The 25,681-nt window shown below is 41.4% G+C and overlaps 1 protein-coding gene across 1 annotated transcript in view; it reads left to right on the top strand.

Annotated features, from left to right (window-relative positions):
- The window catches only part of LOC116939925 (mucin-5B-like), a 52,376-nt gene extending 39,642 nt beyond the window's left edge, over positions 1–12,734 (top strand). Inside the window, exons 35-47 of the mRNA XM_032948982.2 lie at positions 618–796; positions 1,596–1,665; positions 2,165–2,274; positions 3,171–3,202; positions 3,991–4,168; positions 4,800–4,904; positions 5,137–5,177; positions 6,703–6,825; positions 8,473–8,571; positions 9,779–9,904; positions 10,869–10,908; positions 11,034–11,157; positions 11,813–12,734. Coding sequence (XP_032804873.2) covers positions 618–796; positions 1,596–1,665; positions 2,165–2,274; positions 3,171–3,202; positions 3,991–4,168; positions 4,800–4,904; positions 5,137–5,177; positions 6,703–6,825; positions 8,473–8,571; positions 9,779–9,904; positions 10,869–10,908; positions 11,034–11,157; positions 11,813–11,981 — 1,396 coding nt within the window. The 3' untranslated portion in view covers positions 11,982–12,734. The remainder of the gene's footprint in view (positions 1–617; positions 797–1,595; positions 1,666–2,164; positions 2,275–3,170; positions 3,203–3,990; positions 4,169–4,799; positions 4,905–5,136; positions 5,178–6,702; positions 6,826–8,472; positions 8,572–9,778; positions 9,905–10,868; positions 10,909–11,033; positions 11,158–11,812) is intronic.
- Positions 12,735–25,681: the final 12,947 nt, after the last annotated feature.

Here is a 25,681-nt window from a genome sequence, read left to right as displayed (position 1 = left end):
GACGCATCATTTTACCCATACATAAATATATTTCAATATGTTTTCATAAAACATATTGTCTCTTATTCTTAAGCATACTTTCTGATTAAATGACATTGGCTTGCATTTGGTAATCCAGTGCCAAGGAAATAGTTTTGCAGGGTTATGTAACACACCATCAATCTACAGCAATCAGTGTAATGTAATAGAACTTAACAACACACAAACAAACACCCACATTCAGTGAAAGGTAGCCAACTTTCTACGGTAACGACAAACCCAACTTTTTTTTTAATGAGATAACATTTAACCGTAACTTGACATGTTTCTATTTATTCATTAAGATGCAGGCTGCTCCACACAGCAGCAATGCAGGATTTGTCAGATGATGTTGAATGATTTTCCTACACCGTACACACATTGCCTATGGAGGCATCATTTGCCAATGATATCGATTGTGCCCAGATATCAGTTTGACTTTATTGATATGAGTTTGAGATATTGATATCAGTATAACATACACATTGACATGCAGTGAAGGCACCGCCGCATTGCTCTGCAGATGGACGTATCAGGCGCGCATTCTTTCCCCCTGTGCGTAATCTCTTCATCCCCTTGCCCTTTCTCCGACATTGCAGCCTGTTTGCGGAATGCAAGCGAGTGATTGACCCACAACCGTTCGTGATGGGATGCCAGTTCGACTGGTGTGCAACACGCAAGGACGACATTCCATGCCTGAGCATCAAGGCGTACGCCAGCCAGTGTCTTGACCGTGGCATCTGCGTCGACTGGAGGAATTTCACCAACAACCGCTGCTGTCAGTATCCATGCTGTGTGGTGTGCTGTTGATAGAACCCTTTCGGGTTATACCGCGCATGGTTTGGCACGACGTCTGACGTTTTGCTCTATGAGCTCCCAGCACACGGGAGTTAAACGTGGGGTATCACATAACTCTAACACTAACCCGTCAGAAAGTTATACAGCACAACTGCGACAACATCTTGAGTTCGTCGCAAAGCTCCTAATCTTTGGAACACATTCCACCCTAAGTAAAACCTGCCAATCCAGTGTCCATTTTTAAATCACGCCTTAAGACAGATCCATTCCATAAGGCTTTTACTCACATGTGTCAGCAAATAGATGTGGTTTTATTTGTCGATGTTCTCCTCTGTTTGTTTTAAAGTTAATAGATATATATATTGAGGTATCTGGTAAGGCTTTTGTCCTGAAAGGTGCGATAGAAATACATGTTGTTGTTGTGTTTCGAATGTGGTGTTCACTTACTCAGCATTTGGCTTTCCAGCCCATCCTCCGTGAAGTGGATATTTGTCTGACAAGGAAGGGTATTGTGTGTGTTTGTGTGAACATGTGGGCCAGTGCACTGTGCTAAGAACCTGCAATTGATTCCCAGGTATGAGTGGATACTGAGGTATGGGCCTAACATAATTTGACTGCCTTCAATATGTGCCTGGTGAAGCTAAGCATTGGACCTGTGTGTGTACAATTAATATTCATCCCGGTTCATTTTTTCACCAGGATAGAATGTAGAATTTCTCCCAGCTAACATCGTATATTTGAAATGGGTCAGGTCACTAAAGAGATATTTGTTTTTGCAGCCTACACGTGCCCCATAGGGAAGGTGTACAATGCTTGTGGGCCCTCAATTCCACCCACCTGTGATACAAGGTAAGGTTTTATATATCCCTTTACTGCTCCACTAATACAATGTCTCACTCCATAATATTTCTACCACGGTGTATGACTTGTACTTTGTAAACTCAGTACGTACGGTTAGCACGTTTGGCTACATATGGTGCGAAAGAAGTTCAGCATACATAAATACACAAACACATGGACATAGTGAGCACCGGTTTAAGTGTGCACATATTATTAAACACTGGACAGTGTTCTAAACATGATAATTATTGTTTTAAGTGTGCATTGATATATTTTAAGAGTAATATAGTAATGATTGCACATTTTAAATGATTATTACATAATATCGTACACTTAAATATTGGGAATGTTTGTATATCTCAGATTGGTATGGCAATCGTATTTGTGCTATTATAAAAACTTTGTTTACTGGCTCACGTGATTACCTAGAGGCATAAATACAATTTGAGTAATGTTTTTTTTACCGGTTTTGTTTGTGATTTAAAAAAAAACAACACGGTGTACTTAGGTACAACATGGAGCTTAAGGATCTGAATAGGATGGAGGACGAAGGCTGCTTTTGCCCAGAGGGAACGATACTCCACAACAGCCAGACGGACATCTGCACCACTAGCTGCGGTAAGGATATCACACCAAGCAACTCCATAGGAGCAAACACACCAACACAGTATAGCATAGGACCAGAGGTCACTTTAAGGTTGATCTCATAGGTAGCTCTGTGATATTCACGACCGTGAGCTGTTCTCTCTCACATGAAGGAGTCTACTACTTGGTGAGAGATCCGAATGGATACTCTGTCTTATTAGACAATAGGGAGAAAAAAAAATATATCATAAATCATTCAAAATTCAAACCCACATTATCCACGTTTGAGGGAGTGTCCTGGAAAAACTTGATAAACCACAAAATGGAATGTCCACAAAGTATGCTTTTGTTCAGAGTAGGCAGATGAAATGGATGAAAGAAGTGAAATATCAAGTTTGTCGTGTAGCCATCTGTGATGAGATACAATAAAAAACTATACATAAAGCAAAAGTGGAATTATATAGTGTTCCAACGAAGCTCATTTGGGATATATTTAACATACATGCGGGTTATCAATTGGAGGACTCTCCTCACTGAATAACGTTGAGTGTTCACAGCAAGCATGGCATTGAACCAGATGAAACGCAACATGCTAACTGTATCAGCGGAACAGGTGAATGTGTGATTCCAAATGCTTAGCAACTGACGTGTAAATTGTGTGCTATTTACATGCTGAAACGTAAAATAAATGTCATTACATAGAGACATATTTCATGCAGTGCACACAATCAATGTGATATTTATGAAGCCAATGATGTGAAGAGAAATACATGTCCAATGCAGCATGCATATGCAGTACACGTTGAACTATTGTAAACGTAATGGAAAATACCACATTGAGTTGCCATCTGGCCCTAAGTGCTTAACTGAAACATGGTGTACATTCTTAAGTTTGTTTTATTTTCTTGTGCTGTGATTATCCTTGATAGGATGTACCGGTCCAAATGGATATCCAAAGCAGGTAATAAATGAAACTTCAATCGGCTATGCACTCACCGATTACAACAATACTTATTTATCACTGTCACGTGATAATCTCTAAACACAGATAAGTGATGAGCAATGCAAAAACAAAACCTTGAGGTTTTCATACATCTGCGACATGGACGCACACACACAGCATTCCAAATAAAATGTTGGGTTTAATGTATGCTCCAAATATTACACGATGTGAGTAAATTGTACATTCACGCGGGAAAATGTAACATGACCTTGAAGACATGAGTAATTTTAATAAATGCTATAGTATACTTGATTTAACCAGAGCCTTACCTTTTATTTGCAACGTTACTTTGAAACGTAGTCTTATAATTACAAAAAACTGACAGTAGGTATTCTTTGTCATGTTAACTCAAGCTGTGCAGCAATATTGCTCTGGATATTTAAATGCATTAAGCTCGACACATCATTGCTATGTTTAATGCATACAATTTCAGGGGGGTAGCTTACGTAGAGTGCTGCATAAATGCATACAAAGAAACATGCATACATCCATATTTATATTACGTGCATAGGCGTATCAAGACACCGATAGAATGGTAAAGGTGCAGCTATGCAATTGATTGCTGACACCAACAGCGTATAGAAAGGGCCTCCATTATAGGGAGCTGCATAAAAAAAATCCTTCAACGCCCTCGAGAGTATTTTTGGGCCTTCTCTTCCACGCCGGTCAGATGTCTCAAAGACGCACACCATTCAATGCATCTGTACGCTAACACAGTGCCGGGGTATACGCGGCATGCACCACAGTACGGTGACAGGTGGATCAGCAACTGCCTGGACTGCGTTTGCGACGAGCACAGCAGTTCGGTGGTTTGCGTCAACCACAGCTGCCCGCCGGTGCCCAAGCCGCCGTGCCAGGGACAGGGAATGAACCTGGTGGAGGTGCAGGATCCCAGCGACGCCTGCTGCACGCGCCTGCAATGCCGTATGAGACACCCAGCGCACCAGCATGCACGGTGCAGTGGCAGGCCCTGCAGGGCAAATGGCGCTGTGAACCTCGTTTGGACCCCCGAGATTCCGTCCCGTCAAATTTGCCGGAGACACCGTGAGCTGTGTGCCTCCTCATAGGGCGCAAAGTCCAAGCCACTGATTCTGCTGTTGTTGTTGATTTGTCATTCTCAATAATTACCATATATGTAAATTAACTTGTAACAAATAATTTGTATTTTAGCTAATGAATTATAGCATCAATTATGTAATTTCCATATTTTGATAAATACGCATATAGTATGCAGGAAATGCTATTTTTTTAAAATAATTTAAAAAATCCTTCCTATGCTGTCATGGGGGTTTGTTTGACCATACTTCACCGCCGTGAGCCGGAATCAAACTCGGGTGGTCGAGTTCATAGTGCAGCGTACTAACCCCTACACTACCGCTCCCCATACATATATACAATACACACATATACACACATATACACACATTCAAATTTGTGTGAACACTACACCTGTCAAATGCAATGCATGTTTCATATTTATTTTTAAATGCTTTACAAATGCTTTAAAAAACATTGATTGAGTACTAAACATTGTATATATTTTTTTCTCATCCAGAATGCAACAGTAATCTATGCATTATTAAAGACATCGTATGTCCAGTGGGCTACAAGACAGTGGTGAAGATGGATAAAGAAGACTGCTGTCCTCTGACTGAGTGTGGTAAGTTGGTTGAGTTATCACGTGTCAACCAAGTATGGATTAAGCACAATATGTAATTAAATTTGCTTAAGTTACATAAATGGTGAAATTGACAATATTAGGGTGTAGGCGGTGTAATGGTTTCCATGGTCTCTAATCATTGTCTTTATGTTATACGTGTCTATATTTAAAAAGATATATGAATTATCACAATAATTATGTAAAATATTTGACGACTGCTTCTCTCTTGCAGTGCAATTAAATGTTTGCGTGCTTCACTCATCAAGCTATGAGGTAAGCATCACACGAGGATTTCCCCAGTGCTCTTACATTCCAGACGTAATAATAATCCTGGGTGCCCACAGAGGCATTATATCCAGTCTTAAAGACGTATCGTTAGACTGCAAAGATTGAAATGCGTGGTTGGAATGTTGGAGTTATGTGAAAGGTAAAGTGTTTGCCAAAAAACTTAAATCTTGAGGAGATATCTACGCAAGAGAATACATCAAAACAGCCATACCCGACATGTTAACGAAAGCCTAACATTATTTTTGTCTTTCGGTAAAGTCACGTAGATAGGTTGAAAGAAAATAACAAAAAAAACTATGACGTTTCGATCACAACACAAGCGATTTTTTTTCCTTCTGATGACGATCGCTTGTGTTGTGATTGAAACGTCGTATTTTTTGTTGTTATTTTCTTTCAACCTATCTATGTGACTTTACCGAAAGACCCAAAGAATAGGAATTCCTGCAGTCACGAAAGCTTTAAGTCAAGAAAGCCTGACACTCTGAAATACGATGTGACGTGAATCAACAACGACATGGCAAATATATGGCCGTTGACAAATTAACATCATAGGATATAATGTTCTCTCAACTAAGCGTTTGCATAGTGTTATCAAACAAAGATCAAACTGCCGTCGATAAATATTCAATAATGAATGACGTCTTGTTAGACACCATGTAATAACGAACTTCATTTACTATTTACTTACTCAATCTCAATACAAATTCTGGTTGGAGGAGATTTAGAAACAGTGAGGTATTTCTGGTCATAGGTCATTTCCCTTTTCCTCTTTACTCTTGCCTTTTGCCTCAGTCCATCCAGTGGTACAATGGTTTATAGTCCTTGCCCATCCAATACTTCACGTGGCATTACTTTTAACAAACAAAAAAATTACTTAAAAATTATCGCAAACCTTTTCTATTGCATCAAAATAACACCTTATCACACATCTGATGTGAAGCGGAATAAGACACCTGGCTTTACTTATGGCATAGAATTGTGTTTTAGAATTTAATATGTCTTTATCATTGCAGCAGCAGCGGCCACATTTCCCCCCCTTGGATAAGCATTTGGACGAGAAACCGTAACACTTTGTGACACATTAAATAGCTATAATGCTGAAAGAATACTACAGGAGATGCTGCCGCGTGTAATGATTGGCACATTGGACTTGCAATCCAAAGGTCATCGGTTTGATCTCCCATCGTGGCAGTTTCAACAATGGGCACGTTCGCTAATTTTCTCCCCAATTCTGTTCACTCAGCAGTCTAACTGCACCATGGTCAATCGATAGGTCAAATGTGGTGGGGTAAAGCGTGGGTAATCCCACCTCTTCCAAAACATCTGGTCAGCATGGAAGAGCAGACCAAGATACCCTCTAAAGTGGCTCTCTATAGCTCGCTCTGGTGGAGGCCCTTCCAATACAGCAGGGGTGTGAGCAATAAGTTGCAGGTCTGCACCTTTCACCTTTTGTCTTTCATTACTGGAATTAAAGGTGTGCCCACTGGCACGCGTTGCCCTGTTTGCGCAGGTTGGGGAGGACATGCCGTCTGCCGATAAGTGCGAGACGTGCGTTTGTGGACACGGGAAGGACGTCACCAGATTTCACATTCCGAAGTGCACGCCCGTGCCCTGCAACACGCGTTGTGCGCTGGTAAGGACCTCTGCACGCGGACGGGTCCCACGGGCAGCTTCTCTGCGGGGTTTATTTCACTCCCACAAGTAAGGAACAACGTCTGTGGGGACCACACGCTAAAACTGTCTCTCAAATATTATGTTTCAAGATGGGTCAAAGTGGTCTCCGTCCAGTCAGCAGAAAGTGGTAGTGCCTTCCTCCCCACTGTGATATTGGCTGAGATCAGACGATTTATTTTGACAGAATAAGGACTTATCAGCTTGAAACTCATTTAAAGGCATCATCCACGGAGATGGAAAAAAAACACAAAACAAGTTGATGTTGCTGGCTTAAAACATAAATCTATAAATAAATATACAATTCATCCGGTAATGACTGTTCTGTAGAGTGGACAGAGAGGTTAGAAATATTGACTGACTCATAGTTGGGAGGCCAAACTTTACCATGAAAACACTGGGAACCGAATAATGTTGTTATATTGCCATGTTTCTTTAATAGGTGAGCTGTTTTCAGTGTCCACACATATTGAACAGCAAGCAAAAAATTTAAACCATTCAAATGAATGCGTTAACTTGTAACAAAAAATATATCAATTGGACACGAGAGATCTGTACCATGTGGAGGCCAAAAGATAACACCTATTTTGTTGGGTTGCATCACAATGGGATTTCATAATCCACATCGACAGCCTTGTCAAATCGACAGCCATGTCAATATAATTGACCAAAGTGATTTGTTGCTCATCTGAGCACTGACACAATGCTCATCTCCTGTTTTGTGGCCCTGAGTCACTGGTGGAAATTCCACATTTTTATGGTAGAGGTGAGTCTAATGCATGCGACAACCACAGTTGAATTCGCCACAGTGGTACTTAGTTTATTGACCCCGGGGGGGGGGGGGGGGGGTGATGGGCTGAGCCAACCCACCAACCAGGAATTGAACTCGCCAGTGTTCCAATGATATGATGCAATTCATATCATGTATGACGCAATACCGGGTTTAGATTGCATCATTCATTGTTTTGTTCAAAAAGCAAGTACTGTTCAAACACAGTCATAGATTTATTCATAGATCCAGTCAAATATGTATTTGAGTAATTTCTGGTTTAAATTGAGATCCCTTCGCTTTATAATTCACTTATCCTCCGCCATTCCCAAGTCAAGGGTCGTATGTACTGACCCAGTCGTATATCTTGAAAACTAGAGCCAATCAACAATTTTAAGCATCATTTTAATTCTCAGTGACCCAGAATTAGTAAAGTTGGACTACATTTGTTTCGGAAGCATTTTGGCTGTAGACCACTGTTTCAATCCACTTGGTCTACCACTGAAGCCATCTGTAGATCCAATTAAAGTTTGTGTTGAGTAACCCTTTTAAACACGTACCATCTATGTGTTGTCTAAGTAAATGTGGCCTAACAACACAACTTCAGTTCAAACAAATTACATTAGTTCTGCATCTTGATATATTGGAGCATATTAAATAGTTTCAAATCTTATACATATCAACTTGACAGCCAGTATGAAAAACGCTTTGCAGCTTACTTAAGTCTCATATACAACGACATTGTACATTTAAGACTTATGCTTTAAGGCGGACAGAGCTGGGATGTTTTTTTCCCCATTCCCTCAAAGTGATTAATTATGTATTGTTTTTTCTCTTCAGGGCTATGAATATGTGGAAAATAGCGGAACGTGCTGTGGAACCTGCAACCAGACGACATGCATTATTAATCTTCCTCACCAGTCCACCATCATCCTGCAGGTGCTTGGCCATTAACCTTGTAATCTGCTCACCTGTTACATTCTGCAGAGACAGATGAAGGGAAGTGATTTATAGCAGGGTCAGTTTAAATTGTCTTTCATTATAAACGAGGGAGATATTTAATGCACTGTCTCTGACAAGATAATTGAGAGCAGGCAATGTAATGAAAGCCCGTGTTACTACTGTAGCTTCTCTTTGTGAATATATTTGTGTTTTCAGGCATATCTAGAGAGAATATGAGTTAAAGAACACTACTTGAATCTAAATAAATCAATAGGTTAATAGTTCACGTGTACACGTGACATTCTATTTCTGATGGTATACCAGAAAAAAATTAATTTGGTTACTTAAAAGGGAAAGGCCGCTTCTAACATATCACGTGTTGTCCGCATCGAAATTCCCCTACAGTTTGAGGAGATCTAAAGATGTGCACTGCTTTAAGCTTGGGTAGCATTTTAAATGTGTATCCATCAAGGAATGCAGTTTCAGTGTCACTGAGGGCGAGTGGCTTTAGATGCTTCAAAGGTCCCTTTCAGCGAAAATTGCTAAAGACCCAAGTCAACCTCCGTTTAACGGGGCATTGCCCTTCACCATATACTCCATATTATCTCTCTCTCTTCAAGTCGAGACGTAAGATTTTGCTTATGACCTACGATAACTGTCCATCGAATTTATCAGTAATTCAATTATTTTCATGCACCCCCATCTATTCCAATGTTCCTCAATCACCTTGGTAAAAAAAAAAACATTGTTTACCTTTTAACGTGATCTAATATCATACATGGCTTGCTCTTCTATGTGCAGCAACTCGAGGTGTGGTTGTAATTCAATGCTGTATCCATTCACATTGTAATCCTTACAATTGTAAATTATTCGGATTGGGACGATGCACTTCTCTGGAAAGTGCCGTATCTAGGAAACGGTGGTAAGCCATAAGCTCTGTGTACCCCGTGGACAGTTGAAAGATCCCGTGATGCTCTTTGATAAGAGCTTTGTAATGTTCACCCTGGGATCCTGGCAAAACTCCCACTACCATTTATTCATGAGAAATATGACCCAGCCAAATTGCCCCCACATTGATAATTCATGTAATGCATTTGGCCATTCAGGGGACTCGAATTCTCTGTAAAAGACATTTAATTGATAATAACATTGATGACTCACTAAAATGACTGTTTTACAAGATCCCCTTTTTTATGTCATGCAGCCTTCAGAAAGTTGGTCTCCGGACAACTGCACCAAGTACACGTGTGAACGTACGGATGCCGGGATTCTAATGACGACTGTGGCAAGCATCACGTGCCCAGACTTCGACCCTGACACATGTACAGATGTAAGTGAAGCCAAGGTGTCGTATTCCTCACCTGATCTACATTGTGGGTTAACAATGTAGGCATTGCAAAGTAACCTCCCGTTTTATTTTACTGAGGATGCCTGTGATTAAATCATCGGGAATGCCCCTGATCTCATGACATCTCATAAGCAAAGTAGAATTAACCCAGGATAGTGCTCGGATTGGAGTCCGCCATGCGCGAAGAACGGGTGTAATAGGTGCTATGGGCAGCAAAACCCTTCGTCCTTCACCCACTCTGCCTACACGAAGCTGCACTGACCGGCACAAAGCATGGGGAGGCTCTCATCCAGCAGTGGATTGACAATATAGTAAATACATATATCAGACTTTTAGTTTCATTTTACCAGGTAAGGCACACTGAGCTATATAGATATATATTTTTTCAGAAGCGACCTGGCCACAAATGATAGCTCAACGAAGTGGTTTATCATGTGGACATGTATAGCAGCCAAATACTCTAAACGCACTGTCTCTAAATGCATGTAATTGTAACACGCTCAGTTTTAATTAGATTCAGAGGTGCGGGAAACCTTATACGAGTGGGAGGGCAGCCAGAACCGATGCTACTAACAATTGCCCGTGCTCGGTGACTCTATACTGGAAATATTATGCCCTGTCCATCCATATAGAGAAACTTAATATGCTATAACAAAATCTGCAAAATTCATAAGCCAGTTATGACCAAACTTACCACACAGCGTACAATTACCAATTTCTCAGACCTGTATAGTTCTGGGAAACATTGGCAATAAATACTTTTCACATTGTTATGCAATGTATCGTTTTAATGAATCCCTGTTCGAAAGTGTGCGTTGTTGGAAGATGTGTGCGGCTAATCTGTCTGCCAATTTGTGTATTTATGTGTACACATTTATTCTGCTGGAGCAAATCCCCCTAGCTTGTTTTAATATGTAACAAATGTTAACTTTGCTGTTCCTTGCAGGGTGCAATACGCCCGACTAAAGATGGCTGCTGTAAAGAATGTAAGTACCAAGTTATTATTATCATGAGTTTCCATTGTTTCCCGTGTTTCTACTCCGATGAAATAAATGGTCTGTTATCCTGCTGTGTTTTTCATGTAACTTTTTGTTTGTTTTCCCTTTCCCAGGTGAGGCATCAAGTGTGGTTTGCAAAGCAATCGTTTCCAACGAGACGATTGAACGCAATGGCTGCAGGAGTGTGGAGCCGATGCCATTGATCGTGTGCGAGGGGGCTTGCCCAACATCTTCTGTGTAAGGCCGCAGATACATTTCACGAGTACACCGTCGTACACATTACATCGTCAGCGAGGGGTGATTGTACTTTCACGGACGCTGCCGTGGTTTAACAGTCATCGCACTAGACGTGTGATCCAGTCGCCGGTGCGGTCTCCCCAACGCGGCGGATGAAATAATGGGCAAATTAAAGCTTTCGTGACTGCATAAATTACTCATTGTTTTTTTTTTACATACGTGACATTACCGACAAAAACCAATGAGCAAGTTTCTTAAATCTCCCCCGCCAATTGTCATCCGGCGGTGTAAATGGTTACACCACGGTTAGTTGATCGGCAGGTCGTGTGTGGTGGGTTAAAGTGTGGGTACACTCACGTCTTCAGAGACGTCTCGGCAGCGTTGAAGAGCAAGCTAAATACCTTTTAATGGGACTCCAGAGCTTCCTCTGGTTGAAGGCCTACTACCAACAGTGGCGTTAACAAAACGTTTGCAGGGCTGCGGCTTTACGCTGTCGCAAACATACACAGCCACATTTACACACCACAAATAGGACTGATCCAAAAACCCGTAGAAAAACTCTGCATTCTCGCTTGCTAATGTCTGTCAATGATGTTAATTTTGTTTGTCGGTTGTGTGCATTTTTGTTACCCATGAATGTCTGTGCTTCCGTCAGCTACTCATCGAAGACCAACTCGATGATGCACACGTGCAACTGCTGTCAGGAGGCGAACACGGAGAAAAGGGAGGTGACCCTGATCTGCGGCGATAACACTGAGATTAATATTGACTACCCATTCGTGACAAAATGCGCCTGTAAAATCACCCGCTGCAGCCGACCTTAGACCGCTGTGCATGCAGCTTCTACGGGCCCATCGGCACACAACTGATACAGATTACCTGGTGTATATACTACTAGTCCAGCGGATCTCAATCTTTTTTGTATAACAGCCCCCCCCCCCACCCCAATTAAGGTCTCTGATCCTTATGCCCCCTGCCCATCCGATCTCCATGACCCCCCCCCCCAACCTGCCCAGGTTACTAAGGCCACAATACACAGATTGATCACATGTCACAATACACAGATTAGTCACCGTGGTGTTAATGTGTATTCATGTTCTGTGGCTCGCGTGAGAATATTTTTTTTCCTGCACGGTATCCATGCCACAGGATGCAATTATCTCCTTTCCTCCTCCGCCACGCCCCGTGGAAGGCCCGAGGGGTCCAGCCCTTGGGTTGAGAACCACCGCACTAGACCATGGGAATATGATAGATGCTGGATTTAGAAGGCTTTGGATTATGTAGGCAGCTCATAGGTGACAAAATGATAATACACTCTCACTCTGGGGCCAACAAAATGATGCTTCACTTAACTTTTTGGGGGGAATTCATAGGAAATATTGCATAATAGCAGGTGATTTTAGTGTTTAATTGCATTGGGTAAAGATAAATAACATGGCGATCTCAGAAGTGGAAAGCATATATTTTAATTATGCAATTGATATTGGGAAATTTGTGGAAATGTTAATCGAAGTACTGTGTCATGTGAAACGTTTCAAAGCAATGCACAAATAAAGGTGTCAATTTAAGCAATTAAACGTGTATGAGATTTGTTTTAATTGTGTTGACTCCCTACATGTGACGTGAATCACCCTGCAATCCCTCATTCAACTCACACCTGGCTCTTAATACAGTACACAATTCAAGGCAGTTCCAAGAATTAGGCAACTTCAGTCAACATTTCAAACATGATCCTAACACGTTTTGGAATACTATTTTCAAGGTCATTATTTTTAGTTTGTAAAATACAGCTTTTTATTAAATATTTAAAACAATCAACATCCGAGTGTGGGATGAATAAGTTAATCTGAGTACGTCCTAACGCGATAGCATTTATGAGCATTTCTGCCTTATAAATAATTAATACTACGCCCAAGTAAAGAAGTCACTGCATAATTTCACCATACATCTTTCAAGTGTCTGTTTATGCATTGCCTCAGTACACCCAGAACCATGGAACCGTCCACATGCAGGTTGTTCTTCAATCTGCACATTGCATGCCTTGACAGCCTTGAGTCGAAAAGAAACAGCGGTTTCTACTCAGTGTGGCAGACAGGACTTTGTCTGCATTTGGGCTCGTGACCAATATGTGAGAGGAGTCCATTCGATTTTCCAAGGGTGGTGGCAACTGTTGTGAAGTTTACCAACACACAAGTATTTTGCAACGTTGGTTATACAGTAAAAGCCCAATTCTAACGAGGATCATCATGACCACGGGGGTCAAGGCATGTCCCCCAACAAACCCTTTAACTTCATGCTAACCAGGTGGCGATGATCGAAGCTGCATGCGAGGCAACGTGGTGACGAATCGCGCAGCATTGGACAAAGATCCGAGGCAGGGCTTTTCTGTTGACACTCTTACTACGTGTTGAATGTTTAAAATTAGATTCGCGACAGAGTAATAATAATCATTATAATCACTACAGTATTTTCTTGGTTCTTTTGGTAAAGCCACGTAGAATGGAAATAAAATAATAAAAATAAAACATAATAAAATAAAATTCTCACGACGTTTCGGCCACAACACAAGTAGCCTTCAGGTGAAGAAACAGGTCTGTCCAGAAGACAGCGCTTGAGTGAACTGTCTTCTGGACAGACCTGTTTCTTCACCTGAAGAAGGCTACTTGTGTTGTGGCCAAAACGTCGTGAGAATTTTATTTTATTATGTTGTATTTATTATTATTTTATTATTTCCCTTCTACGTGACTTTACCGAAAGAACCAAGAAGACGAATCCCTGCAGTCACGAAAGCTTTAAATCGAAACACTACAGCATTGTTGTATTAATATGCCTGCAGAGGACAGCACAGCCAGGATTTCACTTGTGAGTTTGCGTAACGGACCTATTGACAAATAGAGTACACGTCTCGTGTCATTTTTGCGACCACGAATCTCACAAGTTGGTTACGCGGTGGGGCTATGGCGCTGCGCTGTAAAGACGTTTGTGCAGTTCAGCGACCTTCCAGAGTGCATGTTGCTCTGACGGGGGTATAGCCTATAACGTGGGCGTTATTCGTGTCCGCTGACGTTCTCGTTCTATTGGGCTTTCACTCTTAACATTTTGGCAAAAAGTGGACAAAGAGAATTGTATCCACCAGTCCCGGTGGGTTTGTGGCTGTTCTTTTTAAAGGCTGATTTTTTTGTTCATTAATCCTGGGCTTGAAATTTCAATGTCAACCTTTTGCAAACCATGAACCAGGATTCATTCGCACCTGAAAACACATCGCTCTGGTATTCCATGAATTATAAACAATCTTGAAGGCTTAACACACCCTTTTATGACATACATTCTAGTGAACCAACTGGTTTTAAAGGGAAGAATGGATTTTGGCAAATGTTAAAATATTAAAAATACCTCTGGGGCAATCAGGGTGGAAAAATAACCACTGCAATGAGCACTTTCTTTTTTTATATTTACTACTATATTTACCCAAGAATGTCAGTGTGTAACGCGCGTGACGGCACTCCACGTCGACCAGCCCCCCTCATCAATAATCATGAACAGGTTATGTTCTCCACATGGACCCGCCCCTCATTAATAATCATGAGCAGGTGACGTCACTCCGCATGGAGAACCCCACTCCATTAATAATAATTAGCGGGTGACGTCACTTCACATAGGGGGGCGAGGCACCTCCTCCCCCCTCCTCAGCGTCAACTTTTCACCCTCACTGCAAAGGCAGAGCCCTCACGTCACGCAATCTCCGTAACGCTATTGAGACATTCTTGGGTCTTTTGGTAAAGTCACGTAGATAGGTTCAAAGAAAAAAAACTACGTTTCGATCGCAACACAAGCAATCGTCATCAGGATAAAGAAGGAGTGGGAAAGCTGCTGAGGCAGGATGTTTTAAAGGTTTGAAATTGGTGAAGCCCAAGGGTCATAAACGAATTGGGCGGGGCTAGTGATGTTAAAGTGAGAAATTTGCATTTAAATGTAAGATCGGAGAGCTACCTCCACGACAACGGTACAGAGGTGGCCATTGTATTGTGAGAGATTAGCATGTCAATGTAAGATCTCAGAGCCACTGCCACATCAAGGACACGAGCGATGGTGGCTGTGTTAGTGTGAGACATTTAACCTGTTAATGTAAAATCAGAGATTAGCATGTCAATGTAAGATCGCAGAGCCACCACCACATCGAGGACACGAGCGTCGGTGGCTGTGTTAGTGTGAGACATTTAACCTGTTAATGTAAAATCAGAGATTAACATGTCAATGTAAGATCGCAGAGCCACCACCACATTGAGGACACGAGCGATGGTGGCTGTGTTAGTGTGAGACATTTAACCTGTTAATGTAAAATCAGAGATTAACATGTCAATGTAAGATCGCAGAGCCACCACCACATTGAGGACACGAGCGATGGTGGCTGTATTAGTTTGAGACATTTAACCTGTTAATGTAAAATCAGATAGTCGAAAATAACTACTAACATTAGAAGGTAGGATGGAAACATCACAGCCAGTTATGACTTAAACTGGTTAATAACGTCCTTCCAAATGATTGCTCAGTTTGTACCCATCTTCTCGGTTGAAATTGTGTCTGTATATATGGATGGCTTCATGGGCTTGCAAAGTACCTTCGTCTTAGAGAAATCAATTTCGTGTGAGCCCACCGCATTAAAACAATGATCAGCCACAGCCGAGGTATTGGTCCTGCCATGTTTCAAATCTGCCTTGTGTTCACGAACACGGTCCGAGACATGTCGCTTAGTTTCCCCAATGTAACTACTCCTGCAGACACAGCTTAGTTTGTAGACGCCGGGGTATTGCATGTCAGGGATCACATCCTTCACAGATGGGATCAAATCACGAATTTCATGGACTGTGTTAAATCGAACCTGGATCTTGTGTTTGCTCATGATTTTGGAAATATTTTTAGTGACCCCTTCTATGTATGGCAAGGTGATGGTTTTGATTGAGATATAGAAGTAAAAAGGAGGTCATGATGAACAAGGAATTATAACCTTTAAATGAAATAAGTCTGTGTCACCGCGGCCTTACCAATTGCACACGAATGGATGCAATGAATATCACGTCGCGGTCTGCTTTTCGCTTGCAAGTTTCAGATTTACTGCAATACACCCGTCCTTGGACGGGCAAAAGGCTAGTATAAAATAATTACCTTATGAACGCAACTAAAATAATTAACATAGAATGAATGGTTGGTTTGTCATTGTGAGTTTATTCTCATTAGATAATGAACATAAACAATTATTTAAGACAGTATAGGTATTCGTATCGCATCCTAAAATGTAATTCTGAAATATGTATTGGATAAATGAGAGCAGGGGTGGCATAGCAGCCAAAGCGGTTAACACACTGCGCTATGAACCTAGTGACTTGAGTTGGATCCCCAGCCATGGATAACGTCAACGTGGTAAAGTATAGTCAAATACATCATTTGACAAACACGTTATGGGAGGCCTTCATCCAGAAATGGATTCGCAATGAGCTCTACATTACTATGGTTCAGCATCATTCAGTCCTTGCAATGTACTATGGTCATCATACTCGCTCCATTTTCCTTTGATATTGTGCTACTACTTTGGCCAGTGAATTGTTTAACAAAATCTAACAACAAAACAAGAGAGTTTAAATCAAATTTGGGGGTCAGCGCAGCCCTTAATCACCACAGGGTTCATAAAATGAGTACCAATCTGTGCACCATCGGTCAAAGCTCAGTCAAGAAGGGCACCACTTTTGCCGCTTTACTTGATACCAAAACTACTTTTAAAATTTTATTTAAAAATCCCATACAGCCAAATAGACAGTCTGACCTCAAGGAAACATGTCTTCCAAAACATTTGGTTCCAAAGGGATAAAACGCAAACATGATTTCGAGTCCAAAAAAACCCCCATATTATGGATGATTTCTATGTTGTGCGTAATTGTACGTCCTTTGAGCGGGAGTTTCCTCTTTCCATTGGCAAATAAAGAGGAGCTTTGCACTGCCACGTACACACCGTCAGCGGCTCTGTCCACTTTCTATAAAATTGTTCAATAAACCAACTACTGATCACCGTAATATGCAAACAGCATTTGCAAACTGCCAACTTAACTCATGCAGCTATGACAGCAGGTCAGGTTTACATAATTATGGTAGATGTGACTTTTGGGTGGTTGTACACATTTTATTCAACGTGGTGGAAATGTAGTCATGTGAATTTACTTTGAGGGCCGCATGCTGGGCCATGGCACCATAGTTGCTCTATTTGATAATTTTCTGTCATGTCAATCATTTGGAAATTGTAGTGAAGTATATTCGTTTCTTATTGTAACTGTTTTTTTTTTACATTTTGTCTGTGAAATAAAATGTAACATTTGGCATAATTTTACACCGAGCAATTACCAGAAGAAAAATGTTATAATACTTGGGTGGTAAAACGTGGTCTTATCCAAAAATCCTCAAAGTCCATTAGCTAGAATCTTTTGAATTACAACACAAACCTGTGCTTTGTTTTTATCTTACTTATCAAATGTGAAATGCAGAGATAGAAAAAAGTTAGGATAAGTGAGTCAGTCAGTTCACTTGGACAGACGACATCTGTTTTGTTGATCAGCAATGACTTCTGCATATGGCCTCCTCCAAAGTGATGGAAGTGCAAGCGATCGGTGATGCAGAGGGTTCAAGTTAGATGGAGGGCGACCGCAGTTCATCAGCCTGATCTTAGAGATGGCTGCCTGATGTCCATGGCAAGCTCTAAGGCTTTACAAACAGGGGTTGATTCATTCAAGTGTCCAAGTTCTCCGAGGAGTACAATTAATTTATATCAGCTCAACGCAACAAGATCCTTAAGCCCCGTGGCATGCTTGACATTTGTATTCCATAAATAAAATAAAGCCATATAACTTCATACCAAGCCACCATCATTGGCAATCCATGTGGAAAGTCTCAAATTTATGTAAGTCACTTTTTAAATAAAACGTGAGCTTACATATGTAGTGGAGTAGGAAGGTGTGCTGGGGAAACAGCGCGATTGTATTGATCACACGGATAGTGTGGGGTTTATCTGGGGTCAGCCTGAGGAGACGGCGGAAACAGTGGGGTCGTGTTAGGTCAGCCAGGTGAAGAGGCTGGGGTGATGAGGAAACGGTCGGGCCAATTAAGCCAGAAGGGCTGTGATTGGTTGGTGCTGTTGCTGGGGCCGAGGAGGCGTCGAGGTGTCTGGAAAAAGGGCAGGTGGTTGAAGACGCGAGGCGTCCGGAGGCACGCGGACAAATTAATTAGCGATAATGAGAATGGGAATAAATTGGGGGGAGATAGAGAGAGAGAGGAGAGATTGGAGTTGGGAGCTGTGCGGTTAAGACGTGGAGTTCGGAAACAGAGTTGAGAAGAGAGTTGGAGCAGGGTGATAGCGAAGCCGAAGCAAGACGAAGCAGTTAGCAGTGGAGTGAGCATAGTGATAGCGAAGCTGAAGAAAGACGGAAGCAGTTAGCAGTGGAGTGAGCATAGTGATAGCGAAGCTGAAGCAAGACGGAGCAGTTAGCAGTGGAGAGAGCGTAGTAATAGAGGAGCTGGAGACGACGTGTACGGAGACAGAGAAGTGAGATTGGGGTTCGCTGTGTGCGATGACGCTGTATAGCGGAGGAGTTGAGGAGGATAGCCAGCAGTGGAGAGAGCGTAGGAATAGAGTTGAAGACGTGTGTGTGTGCGGAGCAGAGCGACGTGATGCTGGGATCCAAGGTGGTGGGCGAGACGGGCCAAGCACGGCGAGCGAGCCGCGGTGTCCAGGATACGGCGGAGTGTGGAGGACGTGTTTTAAACGATGAAAATAAAGAAGTGGTTTGAAGAAAGACAAAAGTTGTTCGTGTAAAGTTCAACCACTACACATGTATAAAAACAAAATGTGTACCACAGTGTATTTAAATTAGAACACTAAACATATCGGAACTGGCGATGGAAGTGTACAGACGCCACCTGGTGTTCTGTTCCTGGTACTAACAATAACAATTGGCATCATCATTCATTATTCAAGAATTAAAATTTAGAGAGCATTTTTACCTGGTGCTTGCATGCTTGGGTTGGATAAACCAAGGCCGTAGCCATGGAGTCAACATAGGCCAGGGGTCTGTGCCCCCCCCCCCCCCTAGAGAAAAAAATCTAAATTTCAAAACGAATTTCCTGCCTAAAATATAAAAAAAATTCACTAACACATGGGATGGAGTTTTTTTTGTTACAATGTCTAATAGTGTATTGTTTTACATTGGTCTGTTTTTTTTCTTTTTTTACCTTTTCTTGTTTCAATGTATGTAATGGCAGAGATTAGGGATTAATGAAGTACAACCATAACCACAATCATATAAACATAAATCTATGCATTGTTATATGAATATAAGTCCAGATTTTTGTGGCCAAGGGTTAGCAAATTGTTGTTTTTATTAACATAGCATCGCAATTATTTTTAAAAGTATTTTTATAGCAATATATTGGGGGGACATTTTGAGCAAATTTGATTATGGGGGGGGGGGGGGTGTCTGTGAACGATTAAAATGTACGCCAATAAACCAGAGAGGCTGAGTGATATTTAACGGTACACAATATATGTTTTGGTAACAATCGCCGCACCTCCGATTAGCATGTTTGACCGCGTACGGTGCGAAAGAGGTTGAACATACATACGTACATACACGCACGAACAGATCTCAATGCGATGTGCGTCGCTCGCCACGGCGAACCTGCGACGCATTCGACGGATGAGACATCTTCATTCCACCGAGAGTGTGAGTGAGCGTCTCTGCTGCTTTGTCAACCTAGCTCACGCTGCTAACTGTTTATAATTATTTAACCGAGTGTGTGAGTGAGTGAGTGGGCTGTTTTGTCAGCCTAGCTCACACTTCTTACTGTTTATAATTCATTTTATCGAGTGAGTGTGCTGTTTTATCAACCTAGCTCAAAATTATGTTTGTAATAATGTAACCAAGTGTGTGAGTGTGCTGTTTTGTCAGCCGAGCTCACACTGCTAACTATAAACGCGATCTAACCCAAAAACCTTTATTATGAATATTGGTCGCGAAAGCCTACGTGTTAAACTATTTCTAATGATTTAACAGGAGGCGATACAGACCACTCTGCACTTTGGATTGCAGCGCATCGTGACCAATTTACACAGTGTGGTCAGAGCTCTCTGACTGTCGAGTTACATTCAGCCTGAGCCAGAAAACACACCGTCTGTCCATGTCGACCAAGTAACCAGACCAGATTAGTTGTGTATTTCACATCCTTGCAATAGCTTTGGTCTAATTTACACTTGAATAGAGCAGGATGGTTGATGTGGAGACATTGTGTCTGATCCAAAGAGTCTGAAGCTGCCCGCTTCCATATGTAACACCGAGTGTTTTGTACAGAATTGTGCAGGGTGGGATTAAACGGTCAAAACATGTAATGTATGGAATTGTTCCCTTGACAGACAGCCTCATTATGTTTTTTTTTTGCAGGAAAGCCTCAATGGGTCTCAAGATAATTATTCAGAGGATCGTGCATTGGGTTGTTTGGCCAGTTACAATTATGAGTGGCATGCAGGAGCAAATCGTCATTCTCGGAGAAACCCCACACATACGGGGGGTTAACACTCAAAGCTCCACACGGATGGATTCAATAATTCATTGCTGGACTTTTATTATCTTCTGGACACTCGCAGCCCAAGCATACAATACCTGTACATGCCAGGAAATCTTCTATATTATAACCAAAAACCAGACTCAACGCTGCTTAGCTTATGTGACCTAACAATAGTGGGCATGTTTAGGCTGATTTGGTCATAGACAATTAGCCGAAGTTATAGATTCATGTGTCAGAAAAAGAATACATTGCAACAGGCTGGCATTTGATGTGATTGTTTTCATCACAATTGTATCAAAAAAGTCAGACATAGATTGTTGATGCAACAATCATGAGCATATTTGCACCTTCAGACAGACCAGCAAACCTGAATTGCACTCTCAGGAGAAAAATGTGCATAACAAGCTGCAGTCAACCACCTTGGGAGCATACAGCATCCATAATGCAATGTGTGTGTGTGTGATCCCCAATGAGTGTAATGCAGCTAATTACGTACGTGCAACAGCAGCACTTGAAAATCTAAAATTAATTCGTAATGCATTTTTCTTTCAATTAAAGTCACTTTACGCTTCAAAATGAGACGGCATAAATTAGTTATGAAACCATGAAAGAACAACCTTTGATGCCATTTTGAGATGTTATTCGGGCCAAAAATGTAAAATGTAATACCAGTTGTGATTTATTTGAAGTGCAAAAATGTATGCAGCCTACCTTTTGCAGTCCATAAAATGCCGACCACTCTTTGATTTAAAAAAAAAACAATGGATACATTATCTGTATCACACATTTAGTATTTGATGTGAATTAAATTGGTCACACAGCGTTTCTGTTCTCACCTTGTCAACGTCATCGGTTGACACGGCCCAACCGCTTTTTTTTGCAGACGTCCACGGTTTGATTCGGGTGGTCACCCCTGGTTAATCCTGCGGGAGTAATTAGCAACAAGTACGCACCATCCGCTTCTTCGCAGTGGACATTTAATACCCCCCCCCCCCCCCCATGTCTTTTGAAAGAGTGCGCCATTGTGTGATCGTGTCATGGTCCAAATTGTCGCGTGAATCAAATGAGATTGTACCTGGCAAGTACCGTTTCCTGGAGCTGGGGAAACATTTCGCTCCGGTTTCACCTCGCAGCTTCTCTGCGGTTTCCCTTGCGTCCATTCGAAGACCCTGCGCATCACACATTTCTCGGTGGGCGTTGTGAGACGCAAATTAGCATGAATGATGCCGCTATATGTATAATAATAAGACATGACATTGATGAGCATTGTTGTTCTCACCCATCGGTGTATACAGTTAAACAAGATGTAATCAAATTAGACGCGGGTTTTTTGTGTATTCAGCAAGACACTTGATGTACGTACGTACGTTGAACTTCTTTCGTACCGTATGTAGCCAACCGTGCTAACCGGAGGTGCGGGGAAGGACAGCAAAACTAAATGCAAAAACTCGATTGATTGATTTTATGAAACATTCTGCAGCACATAACCTCAAGCTTTTTGTGGTCAGCACGGCATCCGTCTGGGCGCTTCTGTGCAAGTGAACTTTTGACTGCATATACCTTGAGTCTGTAGCCAGAATGCGACAACCTTAAACTTGTTTTCTGTGTGGATTTGACAAGAATGATAGCAGTCAGCTTTAACATACCCATATTTGCAATCCATGGCATCCAATTTCATGCACATGCAAATAAGCGAGGCTTTTCACCTGTATTTCACAGAACATCTGCTGACTTTTTAAAGCCCCTGCTTTCAATCATATAATGCATGCGCTGAAGAGGATTATCTGACATGCACGGCATTTTTCACAGCCAGATTGTGCACTCCAAAATGAGGGAAATCAATATTCATAATGCAGTATATATTTTGGAAAAGGCATGTTTATCAAGTATCATTTTTAGCACAGTGCATCAGTGTCTAGACCTGCACATAACCAGAATGGTTGAGAAGAGAGTCTCATCTCATCATCATCATAAGCTGCAATGATCTATCAACCCTGTTGCACGAATGCCTTTTCAAGCCATTGCACTCTCTAATGGTCTCATCTCACTCTCTCCCGAATACAAGCTTATTGTATCGCTCCCTCTCCAACGTGGCCATGCTCTTGGGAAAGTTCCCTTCTTCGACTGCCACTTCATTTGACCTCTTTGACCCCTGGGTTTCACCCCTCCTCGCGTCGTGTTCTGCCCAAGCCCACTTCCCTTTATTCAGAGTCAATACGTCTCTAACCTGTGTATGTTGTCTCATTCATGTTTTTTTTTGTTTAAACCAAGATACCTTCTTGACTTTTACCGATGATACATGCAACCTGTAAAAATGTCAAACTGGAGACAAAACCGATCGATATACATTAGTTGGCCTCGGTGAAGTGAAAATAATAAGAGGATAACTGCATAATTCAAAAAGTAGAAATCCTTTTATGTAATAGAGGGAGCCATGACAGCAATTGTAGATGAATTTGGATTTTGAGCCTCTGGGAATAAAACATAGAGATTAAGTTTCAAGACTGTATCGAATAAGGTATCCAGCTAACACTAAGGCTCTCAAACCACGACACGTTGTAGATTATTTAAATACACGCTTCAGCAACAAGCTGTGACGATCAAGTAGTAGATGGAATATTGAAATAAATTTACCAACTACTGAATGAGAATAAAGTGGATCATCCCCATGCACAACTTTAATGCAAAAGTAGACAGTCTACAGAGAAATTGATAAGTTTGGCATTGGCACGATGAATGAAAGATGAGTGTCCACTCAAGTTCACAGCCAGTAAAGACATGAAAATAACTAAACACTTTTTTTTAAATAAGAAAGCGAGGAAATGGACATGGAGGAGCCCAAATGGTGAAATAATAACTTAAATTGATTCTCGTGAACAAACCCCAGATTGTTGGAGACGTCTCTCTATCCTCAACGTAATTATTGAATGTAGTGATTACAGGCTATGGTGGTGCAAGGTGTACTTCGGCATCGTCAAAGTAATGGCCAAAGCTAATTACATCAAACCTCTAGGTCAAAAGGTATCGATATTTTGTACCGAGTCGAGGCAACAGATTGAATTGTCTAGTGGAGTAAAATGATGAAATTCAAGTAATCACATTAAATAATGCAATAAAGCTAGCATAGTAATGGGTACTTAATTGAAAGTGCGTGGAAATGTTTAAAACAAATGCAAAAACAATTATTTGAAACCACAAGACACTTTAAAGAAGATGAGAGATATTAAATGACAGAATTGATGAAAACAAATGGAATGCAGAAAGCTCTGTGACATGGTTAGGAGTTAATAAGAAAATAAATGTTAAGAGGACAATAACCATTTATATGGACGAACAAAAATCGACAGAGCAGGCAGTTCTCACGAGTTGGCCGAATTAGAGGCATGGATACTGAGACTTCAAAGGGCACCCTGGGGCTCTGGCTTAGCAAACATTTAATTGCCATGCCACATTGGTCTGATGCAGTGTCCTTTATTAGTAGCATTCTTGGGCACCACCATACTCCAGAATTTTGTCTTGTTTGGGAAACCAGTCACGGCAAATAATTTGCATGCAGACTTCCCAATGTCTATTTTTCACACAATGAACTTTGCACAGCAATGCCAAAGCCAAAAACCATTTGGCTTTGCTGTATTTGCACTGTTGGACATGTACATATGTATAGTATAACCTATGTCAACCTATGTCATTTACTATAAGGTTCTTTTCTGCTTAACTTTTTTGACCAAACTTTCCTTATTGTTAATAACAAAGTTCCTACAACATTACAACCAATAGTACAGCTCATTTTAGTGGCCCACTCCAATTGTGTGTTCAACTTTTAAGCAATAAGAACGGACTAAGTAAAATACAAATGTCAAGCCATACTTTCAAACAACACGGTCTAAGTCTGTACAATTTGCAAAAACACGCTGGCAAAAGTGCTTCATGGCAGAAAAAGGACAATAAAAAAGACAAAATCAATGCTTTGCTTATTCAGTACGCGAAACCTAATTTTGAATGTAAAATATAGTACAGCTACAAAAATTAGCTTATAGTTTACACAAAACAAAACTTTAAATAATTTCCATTGTTCCAAGTGTCTCATGAGACCTCCACGAATTACATTACACTCGGTTACGTCGTCTCGCATGAATTCAAAATTACACCAAAGTTGCTGCAATGAAGTCACCCAACAAAGCTTAAACAAAAGTTACCGTTTGCATTTCCCAATAGTCGCAAAAACGAAGTAAAGAATTCTCAAACCAATTACTGTACCGTTGTCACTATAGACTGTCAGAGCAGTGTGTGTTTGCACGTGTTTGCACGCGTGTGCACATGCCTGTGTCTGTGTGCCGTAACGCCCTTCGTGCCAAAATGTGTGGCCGAAGGGGTTTTGTTTTTGTTCCAGCTGCCGGACTGCAGAGCCTTTAGCCTGACCCTTACGTGTGACTCACTCGACAAATCCATCCGCCCAGTCTCTCTCCTCATCGCTCACAGAGACCAAATCAATATCAAGGTGGCGTCAGTTCTATTTTGCTAAATAAAGGCAGCGGTCTCTACTGAGAGCAAAAAAAAGGACTAAAGAAAAGTTGACTTACATGGAATGATAATTACAGGATTGGAAACAATCATACAATACATTCAAAGGGCTAGACATAGCTGTAGGGCATTCCCGGATGCAGCTTGGCTTTGAAATAAAGTGTAAATGCCCCATATTTGCAATGCCACGGACTTAGATCTAGTGCTGAAAATGAAGTACGCGACTGTCAATTGAGAGGGGTGCTCCTCTGATGTGCGTAACACGCACGGATGTCAATTACGGACGGGGAAAATCGTGCGATTTCAAAGAGACTGATGTCAAAAAATAACCACCACGTGGGGCAATGGGATGAGACTAGGCTCGGCTTACGCATCTGCACAAATAATTTCACATCAACCTTTC

The sequence above is a fragment of the Petromyzon marinus genome, chromosome 7 (genome assembly GCF_048934315.1).
Source record: "Petromyzon marinus isolate PM22_M1 ecotype Great Lakes invasive population chromosome 7, UKy_Petmar_22M1.pri1.0, whole genome shotgun sequence".
NCBI classification, from domain to species: domain Eukaryota; kingdom Metazoa; phylum Chordata; class Hyperoartia; order Petromyzontiformes; family Petromyzontidae; genus Petromyzon; species Petromyzon marinus.
The sequence above is the reverse complement of the archived record's forward strand: the minus strand, read 5'-3'. Positions and strand labels throughout refer to the sequence as shown.